This window comes from Dermochelys coriacea, chromosome 6, assembly GCF_009764565.3.
Source record: "Dermochelys coriacea isolate rDerCor1 chromosome 6, rDerCor1.pri.v4, whole genome shotgun sequence".
NCBI lineage: Eukaryota > Metazoa > Chordata > Testudines > Dermochelyidae > Dermochelys > Dermochelys coriacea.
The window spans coordinates 1937454-1956464 of NC_050073.1; the positions used below are offsets into that span (position 1 = coordinate 1937454).

The 19011-nt window shown below is 54.2% G+C and overlaps 1 protein-coding gene across 1 annotated transcript in view; it reads right to left on the minus strand.

Moving 5' to 3' along the window:
• LOC119856829 overlaps positions 1 to 16045 on the minus strand; it is a 58278-nt gene extending 42233 nt beyond the window's left edge. The window contains exons 1-7 of the mRNA XM_043516072.1: positions 15798 to 16045; positions 14038 to 14242; positions 12350 to 13840; positions 7342 to 7451; positions 6421 to 6523; positions 3107 to 3205; positions 576 to 1302 (exon numbers count right to left, since the gene is read on the minus strand). Coding sequence (XP_043372007.1) covers positions 576 to 1302; positions 3107 to 3205; positions 6421 to 6523; positions 7342 to 7451; positions 12350 to 13840; positions 14038 to 14224 — 2717 coding nt within the window. The 5' untranslated portion in view covers positions 14225 to 14242; positions 15798 to 16045. The remainder of the gene's footprint in view (positions 1 to 575; positions 1303 to 3106; positions 3206 to 6420; positions 6524 to 7341; positions 7452 to 12349; positions 13841 to 14037; positions 14243 to 15797) is intronic.
• Between the last annotated feature and the right edge of the window lie 2966 nt (positions 16046 to 19011).

A 19011-nucleotide genomic window follows, 5' to 3' on the forward strand; every position in this document is an offset into this window, starting at 1 on the left:
ATCGCTATGGTACTAACCCACCAATCCCCACCCTAGCGATCAACCATCGTGGTGACCAACCCACCAATCTGCTCCCTAGTTACCAACCACCCCATGGCAACCAACCCACCAATCCCCTCCCTAGAATCGCTATGGTACTAACCTACCAATCCCCTCCCTAGTGATCAACCACTGCGGTGACCAACCCACCAATCTGCTCCCTAGTTACCAACCACCCCATGGCAACCAACCCACCAATCCCCTCCCTAGAATCGCTATGGTACTAACCCACCAATCCCCACCCTAGCGATCAACCATCGTGGTGACCAACCCACCAATCTGCTCCCTAGTTACCAGCCACCCCATAGCAACCAACCCACCAATACCCTCCGTAGTGACCAACCACTGCAGTAACCAACCCACCAATCTCCTCCCTAGTTACCAACCACCATGGCAACCAACCCACCAATCCCCTCCACAGTGACCAATCACCAGGGTAACGCATGCACTAATTCCCTCTGTAGCCACCATGGTAACCAACCCCCCAACAGCGACTGACTGCTCCCTAGCCCCCCCTCCCAGCCCGCCCCCTTCACTCCACACCCCACTGCCACCCCACTATCCGGAGGTGGCGGGCATTGGGCCGCGGGGCTGGTGGGGGCCCGGGCAGGGCAGGCTGGCCCTCCGGGGGCGTCCCGTCGCCCGCGTGGACGCGCTGGTGACGGATGAGGGTGGAGCTGCGTCCGAAGCTTTTGCCGCAGAGGGGGCAGCGGTAGGGGCGGGCGCCGGTGTGGGCCCGTTGGTGGACGGCCAGGTAGGAGCTGTCGCCGTAGCTCTTGCCGCAGACGTTGCACTTGAAGGGCTTCTCACCGGAGTGGATGATCTGGTGGCGGATGAGGTGGGAGCTCTCGCTGAAGCTCTTCTGGCACTGGGTGCAGCGGTAGAGTTTCTCGCCCGTGTGGGTGCGCTGGTGGCGGCCCAGGTCCGAGCGCTGCGAGAAGCTCTTCCCGCACACCCCGCAGGCAAAGGGGCGCTCACCGGTGTGCACCCGCTGGTGCCGGATGAGGTGGGAGCTGAGCGTGAAGCGTTTCCCGCAGTCGGGGCAGTCGAAGAAGCGAGGTTCGGCCCGGGGGGTGGCGCTGACGCGCCGCCGTCGGGCATACGGGCCCCAGCGGCCCCCCCGCTGTGGGGGCCGGCACAAGCTCTCGCAGGCTTCGGCCCAGTCGGGGCGGTTGGGGGCTTCCGGCCCTGGAGACTCTTCTTCCTGCCGGGAAGGCTCGGCCACCTCCTCTTCCTCGTTGTCGCTCGCCGTCCCGTCACCTGCTGGGAGAGAGACAGCAGAGTGCAGGCAGGGCTCGCTCCCACACCCAAGAGGGGCTTCCCACCAACACAGGGCATGGGGAGAGGGCCGAGACTGAGGGGCAAGACTCCCCGCAACTCTCTGTCTCTCCCCATAAACACCCACCCACCCATACATCCCTCCCCATCAACAAACACCCACTCATCCATCCCTCCATCCCCACAAACACCCACCCATCCCTTCATCCCCATAAACACCCACCCACCCATCTCTCTATCCATCCCCATAAAAACACACCCACCCACCCATCCCTCCCCACAAACACCCACTCCCCCATCCATCTCTCCATCCATCCCGCCCATAAACACCCACCCATCCATCGATCCACCCCATAAACACGCATCCATCCCTCCATCCATCCATCCCATAAAAACCCACACATCTATCCGCCCCTCCATCTATCCACCCCATAAACACCCACCCACCCATCCATCCCTATAAACACCCACCCATCCCTCCCCATAACAGCCACCACTCATCTCTCTCTCCCCATAAACACCCACCCACTCATCCATCTCTCCATTCATCCCCATAAACACCCATCCATCCCTCTCTCCATCCCCATAAACACCCACCCACCCATCTCTATAAACACTCATCTATCCCTCCATTCCCATAAATATCACCCACCCCTCCATCCATTCATCCCATCTATCCCCATAAACACCCCTTCATCTACCCCTCATTTCATCCATCTCCATGAACACCCATCCATCTTTCCATTGCCATACACACCCCTCTAGTCATCCATCCCTCCATCCCTGTCCTCATCCATCCATCCTCCCACCTATCCATCCCTGTACATATCCCATCTATCCATTCCTCCCTCCATCCCCATACATACCCCTCTACCCATCCATCCCTCCATCCACATATACACCCCTGCTCCCTCCCTCCCCACACACACCCCTCTATCCATCCATCCTCCCACCTATCCATCCCTGTACATATCCATCCCTCCTTCCATCCCCATACACACCCCTCCTCTCTCCATCCCCACACACACCCCTCTATCCATCCCTCCCTCCCTGTCCTCATCCCAGCTATCCCTCCATCCCCATACACACCCCTGCTCCCTCCATCCCCCCCCACATCCCTCTATCTATCCATCCTCCCACCTATCCATCTCAGTACATATCCCATCTATCCATCCCTCCCTCCATCTCCATACACACCCCTCTATCCATCCATCCCTCCCTGTCCTCATCCCAGCTATCCCTCCATCCCTATACACACCCCCTAGCCATCCATCCATTCCTGCCCACATCCCTCCATCCCCATACACACCCCTCTATCCCTCCGTCCCCTCACACACCCCTCCTTCATCCATCCCCATTTACTCATACAGGCATCCATCCACATGCATAACCATCCATCCATCTCCATACAAAACCATTCCCAGACACATCCCTCCTTCATCCTTCCATCCCCACATCTCCATCCATCCCGTCCTCCATCCCCATAAACACCCATCTTTGTAAATTACCCATCACCCTGGGGTCTGAGTCTCTTGTCCCAAGGGGAGAGAAGGGGTCGGTTCTGCCCCAGTGGCCCACGGAGCCCTCAGAGAAAGGCTGGGGGAGGCGAGGGGTCCGGCCAGGGTCAGGCAGGGCAGGTGGAAACCGGAAGTGACGCCTGCCATGATGACAGGACACCCGCTGGAGAAGATGAGAAAGAACTGAGGGGGGCTCTTGGCAGCTTTGCTGGGATCCCAGCTTTTCCCTTCACTCCTCTATGGTCTCCAAGTTGGTGTCACTCATTCCTTACCTGGGATCTCCTGTTCCTCAGAGCCCTGGAGATCTGGGTCGCATGGTTCTTCCTCGCGCTCCATCCAGGAGATCACAGCCGGTTTGGGAACGGGAAATCCTGCCAGCGGGGGGAAAGCAGGTTGTTATCTATTCATCAAAGCCCACTCTGAATATTCATGGAGCTCCTTTAGGACAATGGAAGAAGCAAAATCCATGGTAGGACACGTGGGGATGTCCACATGCAGTCAAAATATTTAACTATATTGTTATTATCGTAATATAATGTAACAATACAATACACGCAAAATGCTTTCACTAGTACTTAAATCAAAACATTTGCTAGTATATTATAATTATATTCTATTGCCATAAGAGTTACTGACCCCCGAATAGGGGAGTGGCAGAAAACAAGGTAATAATATAATATAATGAATATAAAATAAATATAAAATATAATATAATATGGCTTGGGAGAATTTTTTTTTATGATTTTGACAATGTCAATGTTTATTTTTAAACTTTTTTTAGATTTTTATCAATTGCAATTTTCACAACTGTGCAAAAGGGGTTTAAAGCATTCCCCCCCCCCAGTTTTCACAGTTATGGGGAATGATTGGGTGAGGGAAGTCAGACAGTAGATGCTGTAACTCAAAAAGTTAAAGCTTTATGTTTGCTAAACATAAATTGTCAATGTCATATGTCAAAATATCCAAAGTAAACAGCCACTCATTCAAAAGTCTGGATTTTGCCTGTGAAGTCTTACTTTGCCTATTTGTAAATTTCGATTATTATCAATGGAAATATTTTTTGTTGATTTGTGTGTAGGGGAAAATCAACATTTACCAACATTTAATGATAGAACCTGAATCCTTCCTATTAATTAATTATAATTATATTATATTATACAAAGCCAAAACAATAAAGGGAAAATGGATTTTTCTGAGTTTTGTTATACATTAATTGTAACAGAGCTGAATAGAATATGAATGAATAAATATTTGGGCACCCCACTCCCCCTTTGTTATATAAAAAGGGGAAGAAATGAGGGGAAAGGAAACTTAAAAAAAATTCCATTTTCTTTTTTCCTATTTCATTACAAAAAGATTATTTTAAATAAAACCCCAAATAATGTTTTTGAAAATGTTTATTTTTGAGGATTTTTTTAATTTGTTTTTCCCCATTTTTTAATTTTTCTACAGTAAAAGGGTGAGGGAAGGAAAGAAAAATGGAAATTGAAAAAACAACCCCATTTAGTTTCGTTTTAAAAAAAGGAGGGCTATTTTTTTTTAAACCTAAAATTTTCCATGATGATTCTTTGGTATTTTCCCATTTCCCCTCTTATTTTACTACAGCTAAAAGGGGAGGAAGAGGAGGATGGGGGAGGAAACTAGAAAACCCATGCCATTTTCTAATTTAATCACAAAAAAACCCCACCAAATTTTTAAAAAATTAATCAATTTTGAACATGTTGTTTTTTTAAAATTTGAGGGATTTTCCCTTTCATTTGTTTTGCTACAGCAAAGGGGGAAGAAATGGAGAAAAGAAACTTGAAAAACAGTGCAATCTTTTCATTTTCCACTTTTTGTTTTTTAAAAAGCGCTTTTTTTCAACCCATACATTTTCCGTGAACCTTTTTGGGTTTGAAAATGTTCATTTGCTAAACTTTTCCTTTTTTTCCACCTTTTTCAGTTTTCCACAGACAAAGGAGTTGGACAGGAAACTTGAAAACCTGACACCATTTAAATGTTTTCAGTTTTGTTTTAAACAAAAAAGATGTGTTTTCAATTTCCATTAACATTTCCAATTGTAAAATGAGATGGTATCTTTTATTGGATCTGCTTCTGTTGGTGAGAGAGACATGCTCAAAGCCACACAGGGCTCTTCTTCAGGTCTTCTTTGACCCAGCTACAATACTGCATGCAATTGTAAAATGTTCACTTCTTCATACTTTGGGGTTTTTCCCTCATCCCCTCCCATTTTGCTGCACAAAAAGGGGAATAAATAGAAAAAAAGAAAAGTTAGGGAAAAAAATCATTTGCCACTTTTTGATAATAGCAGAATAAAAAAAACTAATTTTTTTTCCATGAACTTTTTCTGAGTTGAGAATTGTTTGTTTTTTAAATGTTTTTTTTCCCCATTTTCATTTCCGACTTAAAAAACGCACTAGTATTAAAAGAAAATCTGTGACATTTTTCTATGCTGAAAATTGTTCATTGATGACATTTTCCCCCCTTGTTCTTCCGTCGCCAGCAATGGGAAACTGCAAAAAACACCTCCATTGTTCATTTCCCACTTCTGTCAGAAAAACCCCCGAACAAATTGGCGTTTTTTGAAGAAAACCAAATATTTCATGATTTTTTTTTTTAAATACGGCCATTTTCCAATAAATCCGTCACTCCAGTCATTTCTGCCAGCTCCAGCCCCAAAGGTGTTATCAGGCAGAGAGGAAGGGTGGCCCCGTGGTTATAGGGGGCTAGCCAGAAAACCTGGGCTCAATTCCCTGCTCTGCCACACATTTCCTAGATGATCATGGGCAAGTCATTTAGCTGCTCCGTGCCTCGGTTTCCCCATCTGTACAAGGGGGCTAAAAGCCCTGCCTCACAGTGGTGTTGTGAGATTAAACGCGCTAGAGAGTGTGAGATGCCCAGATGCTACGGTGCTGGAGCCAGATAGATGTTGACTGTACTTCGTTGGAGAGTTATCTGGCCCGTAGTGAGCATGCGTTGGCGTGTTCGTGCACGGTGTCTGCACGTGTCCGCGGGGAGGTGCGTCACTGCCACGCTCAGTCACATCAGCAGCAATGCCTTCTGGGGAGAGGCCTCCCAGAGTTTCCCGTGCCGCTCTGAAAGGGATCGGGGTGATCAAAGGCGGTCCCGTGGGCATTGTGGGAGGAGTGGGGCAGGATCCCAAGGGCATTGTGGGAGGAGCAGGTGGGCAGGGAACTGTGAGAAAAGGGAGACCCAGATGCATTGTGGCAAGGGGGAGCCAAGGGGCCCTGTGGGAAGAGCAGGGTGGGACCCTAGGGGCACTGTGGGAAGGGGAGAGTGGGGGGAGCCCAGGGACAGAATGGGAAACGGGGGGAGCCCAGAGGCATTGTGGGAAGGGGGGAGCAGGGCGGGAGCCCAGGGGCAATGGGGAGCCCAGGGACATTGCGGGGGGAGCAGGGCAGGAGCCCAGGGGCACCATGGGGGGAGCAGGGGGAGAGCTCAGGGGCACTGTGAGGGGAGCAGGGCGGGAGAAGACGGCCGAGCAGTTGCATCAGGTCACGAAAAGAAGGACGTGGGGTCACAGTCTCTCTGCCTGCGGCCCTGGGGTGCCGATGCCGCCCCTCACCCAGTGAAATGGCGTCCCCATAGTTCTCCTGCATGACGTCCCGGTAGAGCTCCCTCTGCCTCTCATCCAGCAGAGCCCACTCCTCCATTGCAGCCCCCCGCACCTGCAAGGAGAGACGCACCCCAGGTCAGGGCCCCTGATTTCCCCTGGCTGGGCAGCACCAAACATCCAGGGGGCAGGGAGCCAGAGCGGGAGGGGCTCCCTGCAAATGGGTTGTGCGTACTGGGGGGAGTTATAGCTGGATGAAAAGAATGGGGGGGCAGGGGAGAAAGAGCAGTAGATGGAGGGGGACGGGGAGTCATGCCCCGAGGGGCAGGTGGGCAGAGAGGACACACTGATGGTGTGAATAGGGGCAGAAAGGCCCATCATGTCCAGTGCAACATCTAGTGGCGGACGACACCAGGAACCTCCCAGCATTGGCCCTGATTGAGTTGGGGTGACTGTTCAGCCCCACAGTTGGCTGGGGGGGCCAGCTGCACAGACCCCCCTGTGCATCCCCAGAGCTGGCTGGGGGGGCAGCTGCACAGACCCCCCCGTGCACCCCCAGAGCTGGTTAGGGGGAGGGACCCTGCTGGGCTCAGCTGCACAGACCCCACCCGTGCACCCCCAGAGCTGGCTAGGGGGAGGGACCCTGCTGGGCTCAGCTGCACAGACCCCCCCCCCCGTGCACCCCCAGAGCTGGCTGGGGGGACGGACCCTGCTGGGCTCAGCTGCACAGACTCCCCTGTGCACCCCCAGAGCTGGCTGGGGGGGGCAGCGGCACAGACTCCCCATGCACCCCCAGAGCCGGCTGCACCCCCCCCTCCCAGCTGATCCCCCTTCGGCCACTTCCTACAGGCTGCAATTTCCTGCCTCTCTGCTGTTCTTTCGCTCCCTCCCCTCTGGCCACCGCCCCGCAGATCCCGGCCGCCCCCAACTCACCCCGGCTCCCTTTGCAATCCCCCCCCTTTGGAGGGGGATTTCGGCGCTGGGGACTGGGCCCCCCCCCTGCCCCCGCCCCAGCGGCTGGGCGATTTGCACAGCCGAGCAGGCTGGGAACAGGAAGTTGCCTTTGTTATTAAAGTCCCCCCTGCATGGGGCTCCCAGCCCTGCAATGATCTAGCCAGCTGGAGGACTCGGCGCCTCTATCCGTTTAACTCTTCGCAGAGCTGGGGGCAGCCGGGTCCCAGAGCCCCCGCCCCGCAGGCTGCCCTGGCTCCCCGCGCAACATCTGGGCAGAGGTGCCAGGCTAGTTCATGTGGATGCAAAGGAGACACGTAGTGAGCGCGCTAACCAGCCGGCCAGGGCTTCCTGTGTGCCAGGGCTGAGCCCCGGCACCCCTGGGCCGGCAGGTCAGACCCCCGGCACCCCTGGGCCCGGCAGGTCAGAGCCCCGGCACCCCTGGGCCCGGCAGGTCAGAGCCCCGGCACCCCTGGGCCGGCAGGTCAGAGCCCCGGCGCCCCTGGGCCGGCAGGTCAGACCCCCGGCACCCCTGGGCCCGGCAGGTCAGAGCCCCGGCACCCCTGGGCCCGGCAGGTCAGAGCCCCGGCACCCCTGGGCCGGCAGGTCAGAGCCCCGGCGCCCCTGGGCCCGGCAGGTCAGAGCCCCGGCGCCCCTGGGCCCGGCAGGTCAGAGCCCCGGCGCCCCTGAGCCCGGCAGGTCAGAGCCCCGGCGCCCCTGGGCCCGGCAGGTCAGAGCCCCGGCACCCCTGGGCCGGCAGGTCAGAGCCCCGGCGCCCCTGGGCCCGGCAGGTCAGAGCCCCGGCGCCCCTGGGCCCGGCAGGTCAGAGCCCCGGCGCCCCTGAGCCCGGCAGGTCAGAGCCCCGGCGCCCCTGGGCCCGGCAGGTCAGAGCCCCGGCACCCCTGGGCCGGCAGGTCAGAGCCCCGGCACCCCTGGGCCCGGCAGGTCAGAGCCCCGGCGCCCCTGGGCCCGGCAGGTCAGAGCCCCGGCGCCCCTGGGCCCGGCAGGTCAGAGCCCCGGCACCCCTGGGCCCGGCAGGTCAGAGCCCCGGCACCCCTGGGCCCGGCAGGTCAGAGCCCCGGCGCCCCTGAGCCCGGCAGGTCAGAGCCCCGGCACCCCTGAGCCCGGCAGGTCAGAGCCCCGGCGCCCCTGAGCCCGGCAGGTCAGAGCCCCGGCGCCCCTGAGCCCGGCAGGTCAGAGCCCCGGCGCCCCTGGGCCCAGCAGTTCACAGCCCCAGCACCCCTGGGCTCAGCAGGTCAGAGCCCCAGCACCTCTGAGCTCGCTGCGTCAGTTATGAATGTAAAAAAATTGTTGATATGCCTATCTATCCATCCATCCCTAGTTCCCCATATGCACCCCTGTATGTCTATCCATCCCCACACTCACCGTCTATATATCTATCTCTCGATCCCCTTGTGCACCCCCATCTATCCCAATATGCATCCCTTATCTATCCATCCATCCCTTTACACACCTTTATCTCTATATATGTCCAGCTATCCTTCCTCATATACACACCCCTCCATCCCCACACGCACTTTCTATCTATATATCTATTTCTCCATTCCCATACACACACCCTGTCTATCTATCCCCATATGCATCTTTTATCTATACATCCATCTCTTTATGCAGTTATTTGTCTGGTTTCAGAGTAGCAGCCGTGTTAGTCTGTATTTGCAAAAAAGAAAAGGAGGACTTGTGGCACCTTAGAGACTAACAAATTTGTTTGAGCATAAGCTTTCGTGAGCTACAGCTCACTTCATCTATCCATCCAGCCTCATATATACAACCTTCTATCTACCCCCTACACATCTAATCTATCTCCATACACCGCTCTCATCTAATTTATCTATCTGCATACACCCCCTTGAGCTATCTATCCCCATATACCCCCTCTATCTACCTATCCGCATACACCCCATCTATCTAATCTAGTCTATCTATCCCCATACACTATACTGTATCTATCCCTACATCCACATATGTAGCCCCCATCTATGTGTCTGTCTACTTATCCCCACCCACCTATCTATCCATCCATCTTTGGAAAATAAAATCTCTCCAGGTCAATTGAAAACGTTCCCTTGCTCTGCAATCTAAATGTTGCATTCCAGTGTTGACATTTTTATTAGATTGAGTTATAATTTGTAAATGTCGTAAACAGAAAACATCCTTTGGAAAGGGGAAAACCAAGATGTTTCGTATTGAAATGCTATGCCCCCACCCCCCCCAAAAATGACATTTCATCGCAAGAGACAAAACTCACAAGTGGGGCCTCACAAAATCACAAGATTGGCTTAAAAATCAGGAGGGTGCTTTTCATTTGGCTACATTTAGGGTAACACTTGGGTCATGTTTTGAACCTTTTCCCCACATCCATGAGACCTAAACATTTATTTTCCAAATGGAAGCCAATTTCACGTGACTCCAGGAGCTGCGGGCTTTAAGGAAAATATACATCAGTGGAGTGAGGATTGGATGCTGATCTCAGTGACCCCGGTCTGAATCAGAAGTGATCCCACTGACGCCGGTGGAGTGAGGGCTGGATTCTGATCTCAGTGACCCTGGTGTGAATCCAGAGTGACTCCACTGGTGCAAGAGAATAAGGGCTGGATTTTGATCTCAGGGACCCGGTGTAAATCCAGAATCACACTCCACCCCCCTTAGAGCTGTATTGACCCCCTTCCTCCCTCCAGTACCAACTGTCATTCTGGGCTTGGGAGGTACCATTCTCGTGGGGGGGGATGGGAAATTATCCCCAATCTCAAGGGATTAAACTCCCTTCCCAGATTAAAAAGGGGCCTGTAATGAGATGGATTTTTATTTTTAATTTCCTGACAGGAAAAAAAAAATATACAATCTGGCCTCCTCAGAAATTTTAACCTCCCCCTCCCGAGAGTGTAATGGTTCCTTCCAGGGGCAGAGAGTCTCCCAGCTGAAGGGATGAACTATTTCACTGATGAGGGGGAGCAGGGGTAAAATGCCAAAGATTCAAATTTGACCCGTTTCATTTTCATTTCTCCATCTCTGAAAAATTAGGGCCTTTTAATGTTTTTGTTCTTTTTACTAAAAGGGGGATTTTTTTTTATCGAAGTGCCAGTAGTGGGGATTTGCATCAGGACACCACTATCTTCCCCCACCCCTGTGAAAATGGAACTTTCCAAAGTGTCAGTTAGGGCAGTTGGCCAGCTCCCCCTCCCACTGACAATGGAACCTTCCAAAAGTGGCAGTTGGCCAGATATCCTTCTCAGTGAGAATGGAACCTTCCAAAGGGTCTGTTATGGCAGTTGGGCAGGCCCCTCCCCCTAGGGTTAGGCCACGCCCCTGACATGTTTGAAGGGATTGGACCCCATCCACACTCGGCACTAAGTGGGGTTTATAAGACATGACAGAAAGCCCCTGTAGAAAACCCCTACACACCTCAATCTAGATAAGGCCTTAGGGGCCAGTTATGGGGCAACTGGCCCAAAGCAGAGGCCCCACCCAATAGCGGACACTACTCGGCTGCCCTGGACCCCACCCCCTATGGAAAGCAGGGTGAGATCTCCCACGAGACACTGCAGCAGCATTTCCATATTGAAATATTTCCATTTTCAGCTGAAGTTATTCAGTATTCATATTCCACTGGAGAAATCAAACATTTTCCTCACCCTAAAATCCCATATTTCAACTAGCTCCAATTCCTACATTTTCATCAAATGTTTTTCTCCCATCGATGTGTCAGGTCTTTGACTCATATAGGGCTTTATACTTCAAAATTCACCAGTTTTAAGGAGTCTAAATAAAAATCACTCGGTTTTCCCTTTATAATAAAGGTTCCATTTATTAATAAACAATCAGATCTCTGTTTAGATCGATAGCTCATTGATCGTTATACAGTCCTGATAGGCCAATAACCGTGGCTTATAACCATCTATAGCATGTGCTGCTCATGTCAGTAACATCCTTATAACATGCACAGATCATTCATTAGCCCTTTGTAATATCAACCATGACCCTAATTTCTCCTCTTAGTTAAGTTTCTCTTTACAGTATCTAGAAACTAACTATTTCTTATAGTATTGGTGAGGCTATAAGGTCCAGTCCTCCAGCCAACCACAGAGTCAAAGACGAGAAGAGTGGCTAGACAAGACCTGAAGACGGATCACCATGGAGTTGCGGTGTGACCAGTGGAAGAACCCACCAATGGCATCTTTGTCTGTTCAAAGGGATTTCATTCCTCTGAAGCTGAGGAAGGACACTCTCACAGCCAATGAGCACATTAATATGGCACAACTGTAGAATGACCATTTTGGGTCATCAGCGGGGTTCGAACATTGGGTCTTCCAGTGATAAAAGCACGACCCTTTACTTCACAAAATAAACAAGTTAACTTCATCCACCAGCATCTGTAATAGGCTTGTATCCTATTTTGTGGACCAGCCATGAGAGGGGAACAAGAACACACACAATCTCCATCTATGCTGTTCTAGAAGAAAGTCCACATTCCCCACTAAAGAGGTTCATTAGACCTGAGACCTCGTTAACATAAAGAGGCATTTTCGTGGATCTCATCCGAAACATGGCATAACATAATATGGCAAGTTAACCACAGACTAACCCTACAGGAGGTGACTTCCTGTGAGCAAGATACAAAGGGGATATGTGATTTCCTGTGAGCAAGACCACCCTACGGAGGGGCAACTTCTTGTTAGAGAGACCTGGATGAAGGGGTGACTTCCTGAAAGTGATCCCACCTCAGAGGTTCAACTTCCTGTGGGCAAGAACCATGCTAGAGGGGGTGACTTCCTGCCAGTGATGCCCTACCCAATGGGACAACTTCCTAGGAGTGAAGCTCGCTAAATGGATCGACTTCCTATAAGCCAGACAGTGTCCCAGTGGGGCGACTTCCTGTGAGCAAGACCCGCTTAGCAGTACAGCTTCCTGTGAGCCAGAGCTGCCCCAGAGGGAGCGACTTCCTGCAGGCCAGTCCCCCACATCCCTCCCTAGTCCCGCCTCTTCTTGTGGGTCTTCTGGTGCTGGGTGAAGGCAGAGCTCTGGACGAAACACCGGCCGCACTGGCCACACTGGTAGGGACGTTCGCCGGTGTGGATGCGCCGGTGAGCCGCCAGGTTGGAGTTCTGGCTGAATCCCCGGCCGCAGTCGGGGCAGCGGTAAGGCCGCTCGCCGGTGTGGGTGCGCCAGTGCTGGGCATAGGTGGAGCGCTGGGAGAAGCACCTCCCGCACTGGGTGCACTGGTACGGCCGCTCGCCCGTGTGAGTGCGCCGATGGGCAGCCAGGTGAGCCTGGCGGATGAAGCTACGCCCGCAGTCCCCACATCGGAAAGGCTTTTCTCCAGTATGGGTGGTCTGGTGGGTGATGAGGTTGGAGGTCTGGCTGAAGGTTTTGCCACACACTGGGCAGCGGTAGCGCTTTTCGCCGGTGTGGACCCGCCGGTGCTTGACCAGGTAGGAGCCGTCATTGAAGCCTTTGCCGCACTCTTCGCACCGGAAGGGCCGCTCGCCGGTGTGGATGCGCTGATGCTGGGCCAGCTTGGCACTCTGCCCGAAGGCTTTGCCACAGTGCCCGCAGGTGTAGGGCCGATGCCCAGCATGGCCCTGCTGGTGCTCGGCCAGCGCCGCCCGCTCCAAGAAGCCCCGCCCACAGTCGTAGCAGCGGTAGTGGCGCTCGCCGGTGTGGGTGCGCCGGTGGGCTGCCAGGTTGGAGTTCTGGCTGAAGCTACGCCCACAATCTGGGCAGACGAACGGCTTCTCGCCCGTGTGGGTGCGCTGGTGGGTGTTCAGGTTGGAGCTCTGGCTGAAGCTTTTGCCGCAGTCTGGGCAGACAAAAGGTCTCTCGCCGCGGTGGATGCGCCGGTGCTGGGCCAGCGCTGAGCTCCAAGTGAAGCCTTTGCCACACTCGGGACATTTGTAAGGCTTTTCGCCCGTGTGTGACACCTGGTGCTGGATGAGGTGGGAGCTCTGCCCAAAGCTTTTATCGCACACAGAGCACTTGTAAGGTTTCTCCGGGGCCGGTGCAGGGAGGCTGCCATGCTGGGCTGGCTTCTCCTGGCTCCTCCCTGGAGGGTCCCCCCGCTGCTGCATGTCCACCTCTTCCCACCCTCCAGAGAACGTCCCCCGCAGATCCGCTTGGGGAACGTCCCCTTCGGATCCTCCTGAGGGCATTCCATGAAAATCCACCTGGGGAACCTCCCCTGCAGAGCCTCTTGAGGGTATCCCACACAGATTGATATGGGGAACATCTCCTTCGGATCCTCCAGAGAACATCTCACAAAGATCCAGTTGGGGAATGTCTCTTTCAGACCCTCCAGAGACCGTCCTAAGCAGATCCACTTGGGGAACGGTTCCTTCAGGTCCTCCAGACAGCTCCTCACCCAGCTCTACTTGGGGGACATCCACTATCGATAAGAGCTGGTGCAGTTCAGCCTTCTCCAGATCTTTCTGCGCCGGATCCCATCCCAGACTTTCACCATCACCTACTGGAACAGAGAAAAGGAACCCAGACGGGCTTTCTGAACTGGGGCAGAGAAGCAAAGGGGGTACCCAGAATCCATGTCCCTGACCAGTCCTGCCCCAAAATCCAATCTGAGCACTGGGGGTTGCTCTAGAGACCTCCACCTATAGAAAACCACCCCCTGCTGGGGAGACCCCCACCACCACATCCCCAGTTTCTTACCCATTTCCTGCTGGAACTCCGGCTCCTCTTTCAGAGCCCAGCCCAGTGGGCATGCAGCCCCGGGGTAGGGGCTCAGAGCCAGCACCCCCTGCTGGGCTTCCCCAGTGGCACTGGGCTTTTCTCCCTCCACCTTGACGCTCACCGCCTCCCAGCACTGCAGGACGGGCTCCATGGCTCCAGGGGTCATCCATAGGCCAATGCTGACCTGAGGACCAAAAGCACCCGTGAGCACAGAGCCAGAACAAAGAGGGCTCAATCAAACAGGCACTGCAGGGCTGAGTGTTTCTGGGGTGGGAGGCAGAACCCAGGGGCAAGCCCCTTGCCACCCCAGTCGTGGGCTCCACCTCCACCTAGCTCGGCCCTACAGTGCAATCTCCGCTATAGACATTTACACCGAAGGGCGTCCGAGTGCAGCGTTTCTCAAATGCAACCGCCTGCGGCCACCAGGAGCTTTTCTTGCAGCCACAGCCTCCAGGGTGGTGATTGGGGGGCGGGGGGAGGACAGCAGCAGCCCCACCCCTGGGGCCTCCAGTATGTATTGGGGCCCCCTCCTCTGGAGCCACAAATGCCGGAGGAGCAGACAGCTGGAGTGAGTTCCCCACCTTCCTGGGGCAGTGGGGTTCAGGCTTCCAGCTTCAGTCTGGGGCTTCGGGCTCACCACTCCCGGTCCCCACTGCCCACCCCTCCCCTCGCCCATCCAGCCCATCACCCCCAGTCCCCACTGCCCACCCCGGCCCCTCGCCCATCCACCCCATCACCACCGGTCCCCACTGCCCACCCCGGCCCCTCGCCCACCCACCCCATCACCCCTGGCCTCCCTTCCAAGGCTTAATTTGTCCTCCAGCTTGCCAGGACTGAGAAAGTCTGCTGTGAAAGGTGATTATTTGTACGTTTTGTTAATATCCCTTTTCACTGCCTCCCAGCTAGCTAGCAAGTCCGGTGCTGTGCAAAGTGATATTAAGAAACACACAACTATCACTTTTCACAGCCGCAGACTTACTAGCTAGCAAATTTAAAAAAAAAACACACACAATCCAAAAAGCAAAAGAAACAACAAGCAAAAGACAACATGCAAAGCACCTGATTTGCGTTTCTATTCTGTTTAAATCAGGGGTTTTCAAACTGGGGGTCGGGACCCCTCAGGGGGTTGCAAGGTTATTACATGGGGGGGTCGCGAGCTGTCAGCCTCCACCCCAAACCCCACTTCGCCTCCAGCATTTATAATGGTGTTAAATATATAAAAAAGTGTTTTTAATTTAGGGGGGGGGTCGCACTCAGAGGCTTCCTATGTGAAAGGGGTCACCAGTACAAAAGTTTGAGAACCACTGGCTTAGATCCAGTAAAGAAGAGAGACAACTGGACGTTATTTTTATTATTGAGTCTGCAAAAAAAACCCACCCCACCCCTACCTAGCTCAATTGTAATGGTCTGGACGTGGCTACGGGCAGATGTATTTGGTTCTCTGAAAGCGAATTCAGTATTTTAGGACAAATTGTCCTCGCTGGCCACCAAAACCAGAGGTGTGGGAACCCCTATCCTAGTGCATTCCCCACCAGTTCACGCCCAGGAAAATCCCACGTTGCAGCCAGTGGGCTCAGATGCACAATCTCCCCCGCTCCCCGTGCACCCTCAGAGCTGGCTGGGCTGGGGGGGGACCCTGCACCACCCGCTTCCCCGTGCGCCCCCCAGAGCGGGCTGGGCGGCGGGGGGACCCTGCTAGGCTCAGTTCCCTCCCTGGTTCCCAGGAGGCCCCGACTCACCAGCGCGGGGGAGCGGGGAGGGGGGAACGATTTTCCCCACCCCAGGGGAGCCCGATCCGCCCCCTGGGGCCCAGGGAGCCCGCCGCCGAGCCCAGGGGCTGCGGCGGGGCGGGGGGTGGGGGCTCGTGGAGCTGGGAACGGGAAGGTCCCTTTGCTCGCCTGTCCCCTCTTCCTTCCTGGCTGAGAAGCCCAGGAGGTGGAGCCGTCTCGTTCGAACGCGTTCGCGGCAGCAGGGGGCGAGCTGTGGGCTGCGGCGCGCCGCGTGGTGGCAGCAGTGGGATACGCCGGGCCATAAGAGGCCCTGGGTCCCGTTCCCTGCCCATCTTGAGCCAGCCAGTCCCCAGCCCGGGGGCAGGGTCGGACCCCGCGCCCCCTGGAGGGGAAAGGCCCTTTGTCCCATTCCCCACCTCTCTGAGCCAGCCAGTCCCCTGGCCCCAGATATGCCTCTGAGCAGGGTCATGAGCAAAGTGATGTGGGGGAAATAGTCCCCAAGGTCTGGGGGCAGTGGAGACGGAATTTATTTTTTTTACTAGGTATATTACTGTCCTAGCTAGAGACCCCAGCTGAGATTGGGCCCCCACCGTGCCAGGTGCTGCACAGAACTCAGCTGAGAGCAGGCTCCTCCTGGTTGTGCCTGGTGCTGATTGCTAGCGGTGGCCCCATTGTGCCAGATGCTGCACAGACCCCACCCGTGATCAGGGCCATAGGCACCGACTTCTGCTCCCACTGGTGGGTGCTCGACCCCCCTCTGCCCCCGGACCCGCCTCTGCCCTGCCCCCTCCCACCCCTTCCCCAAAGTCCTTGCCCCCTCCCTGGCCCTATTCCAAGTCCTTCTCCAAATCCCCACCCAACCAGGCCTCTTCCCCTAAGCATGCCACATTCCCGCCCCTCCCGCTTCCTCCCAGCACGCCGCCAAACAGTGGGGAGCTTGGCTGCGGCTTTTTCCCCATGGGAGCTCCAGCCCCAGAGCACCTACAGAGTGCTCTGATCAGGGCCCCTTTGTGCCAAGCACTGCACAAACACACAGAGAGGGAGAGATAGGCCCCGTTTTTCAGATGGGTAAACTGAGGCCCAAAGGAAAGCAATGACTTACCAGAATTCACAGAGGGTATCTCTAGAAGAGCTGGGGCTAGAACCCAGGAGTTAGTCCCAGCCCCCACTTCTCTAACCCACTAGACCCCGCTCCTTTCCCACAGCGAGGGATAGAACCCAGGAGTCCTGGCTCCAAGCCCAAACTTCTTTAACCCACTAGACCCCACTCCTCTCCCAGAGCTGGGGAGAGAACCCAGAAGTCCCAGCTCCCAACTGCATGCTTCCATGTCCCCCCTTGGGGTGGAGGCATCCCCAATCATGGAATTACTAAGGCTATGTCTACACTACAGACCTTACAGTAGCACAGCTGCACCTATGCAGCTGCATCGATGTAGGATCGTTCATATAGCTGCTCTATGCCGATGGGAGAGAGCTCTCCTGCCAACATGGCGTTGTGCACACTACTACCGATGCCGGCGAAACGTATGTCTCTCGGGAGGTGTTTTTGCCACACTCCTGAGCGGCATAAATGGTAGCATAGACATGGCCCAATTGGCTTTTGAAGAAGTCAGGAAGGAATTTTCCTCCAGGGCAGAGTGGAAGAGGCTCTGAAGGTTTTTCGTCTTCCTCTGTAGCATGGGGCACGGGTCACTTGAGGGAGGATTCTCTGCTTCTTGAAGTCTTTAAACCATGATTTGAGGACTTCAGTAGCTCAGACATAGGTGAGTTTTTTCGTAGGAGTGGGTGGGTGAGATTCTGTGGCCTGTGTTGTGCAGGAGGTCGGACTAGATGATCAGAATGGTCCCTTCTGACCTTAGTATCTATGAATAAGTTCCACTTTCCCCACTGAAGCTGGACTGTGCCTCTGGAGACAACACCTTTGAGGCTGTTACTAGAGAGGAGGCTGGTAGCCACTCCACCATTGGATGAAAGAGTCTGGGATGAAAGAGTCTGGCGGCCTGTATTTGTAAAGCTCCCACACTTCCATTCTTCCCATCGGGGACTTGGGCGGTGGAAGAGCCCTGGAATCAAGGAGGTGCCTTTTGATGGTCCCAAGGCATTTCCTTTCAGATCCGGCCAAGTTCAGGGCGGAACTGGCAACTCAAGACAGACAACAGGCGACTAGGGAAAGAGATTTATTGTGTTGACAGAGATGCCAACATACGTACCTGGCAGCTCGAAGATTTTCGGTGCTGGGTTGCTTCTCAGTTGGAACTGGAAAGGGTAACCAGAGACCAGCGTAGGGAGCCCACTAGAGTGGTGGCAAAGGGGTGGAGAAACATAGAATCCAACCTGGCCTGATTTCAGAAGTTCCTTGGTCAGGATAATTCATAACTCTACAGTAAATTCCTCTCCCTTTGGTCCCATCTCCACAGAATCTGAGTCCAGTGATCTAGATCTCCAGCTGGTGTCAACGGGCATAGATCTGTTTACTTCATTCCCACCAGCAGGGGATCTGGCCCCGTTAACTCCGATGAAGCCATGTCTAATTGACACCAGCGGGAGGTGACCCCATTGGAGCTACGGCCAAGTGACACCAGCTGAGGATCTGACCCCATTGACCCTGATGGAGCTACATCCAATTGACACCAGGTGGACATCTGGTCCATTGACCCCAGTGGAACTATGGCCGAGTGACACCAGCTGAGGATCTGGCCCCGTTGACCCTGTTGGAGATACATCCAATTGACTCCAGCTGGGGATCTGACCCATCTATGTCTCTCTCACACAGACACACAGAGGAAAAATCCTCCCTCCAATGCATCAACATCCCTCAGAACCTTTCCCCTTCTCCTCCAGCTCCCATGCTGTATTATAATGATACTTCACCTTTAACTAGCACTTTCCATCAGTAGAGCTTAAAGCAGTCTACAAAAGTAGCCCCATTTTTACCAATGGAGATACTGAGGCCCAGAGAGGGGCAGAGCCAGGAACAGAACTGAGGCATCCTGAGGCCCAGCTATCTATCCACTTAGCCACCCTGCCTTTTAGCTGGTGTGCATGGGCCACAGAGCCACTGGTGGTGATGGAGCCAGGCCCAGCCACACTGGAAGGGAATTTGGATTGCCCATCTCCACCATTCCCATCAACAATCAAAAGCCCCAAGAAATTCCCCCAGATCCCCAAAGGAGGTTTTGATGAACTAGGTCCTTTCCTGTCTGGGGATTTCCCCATCCCAATC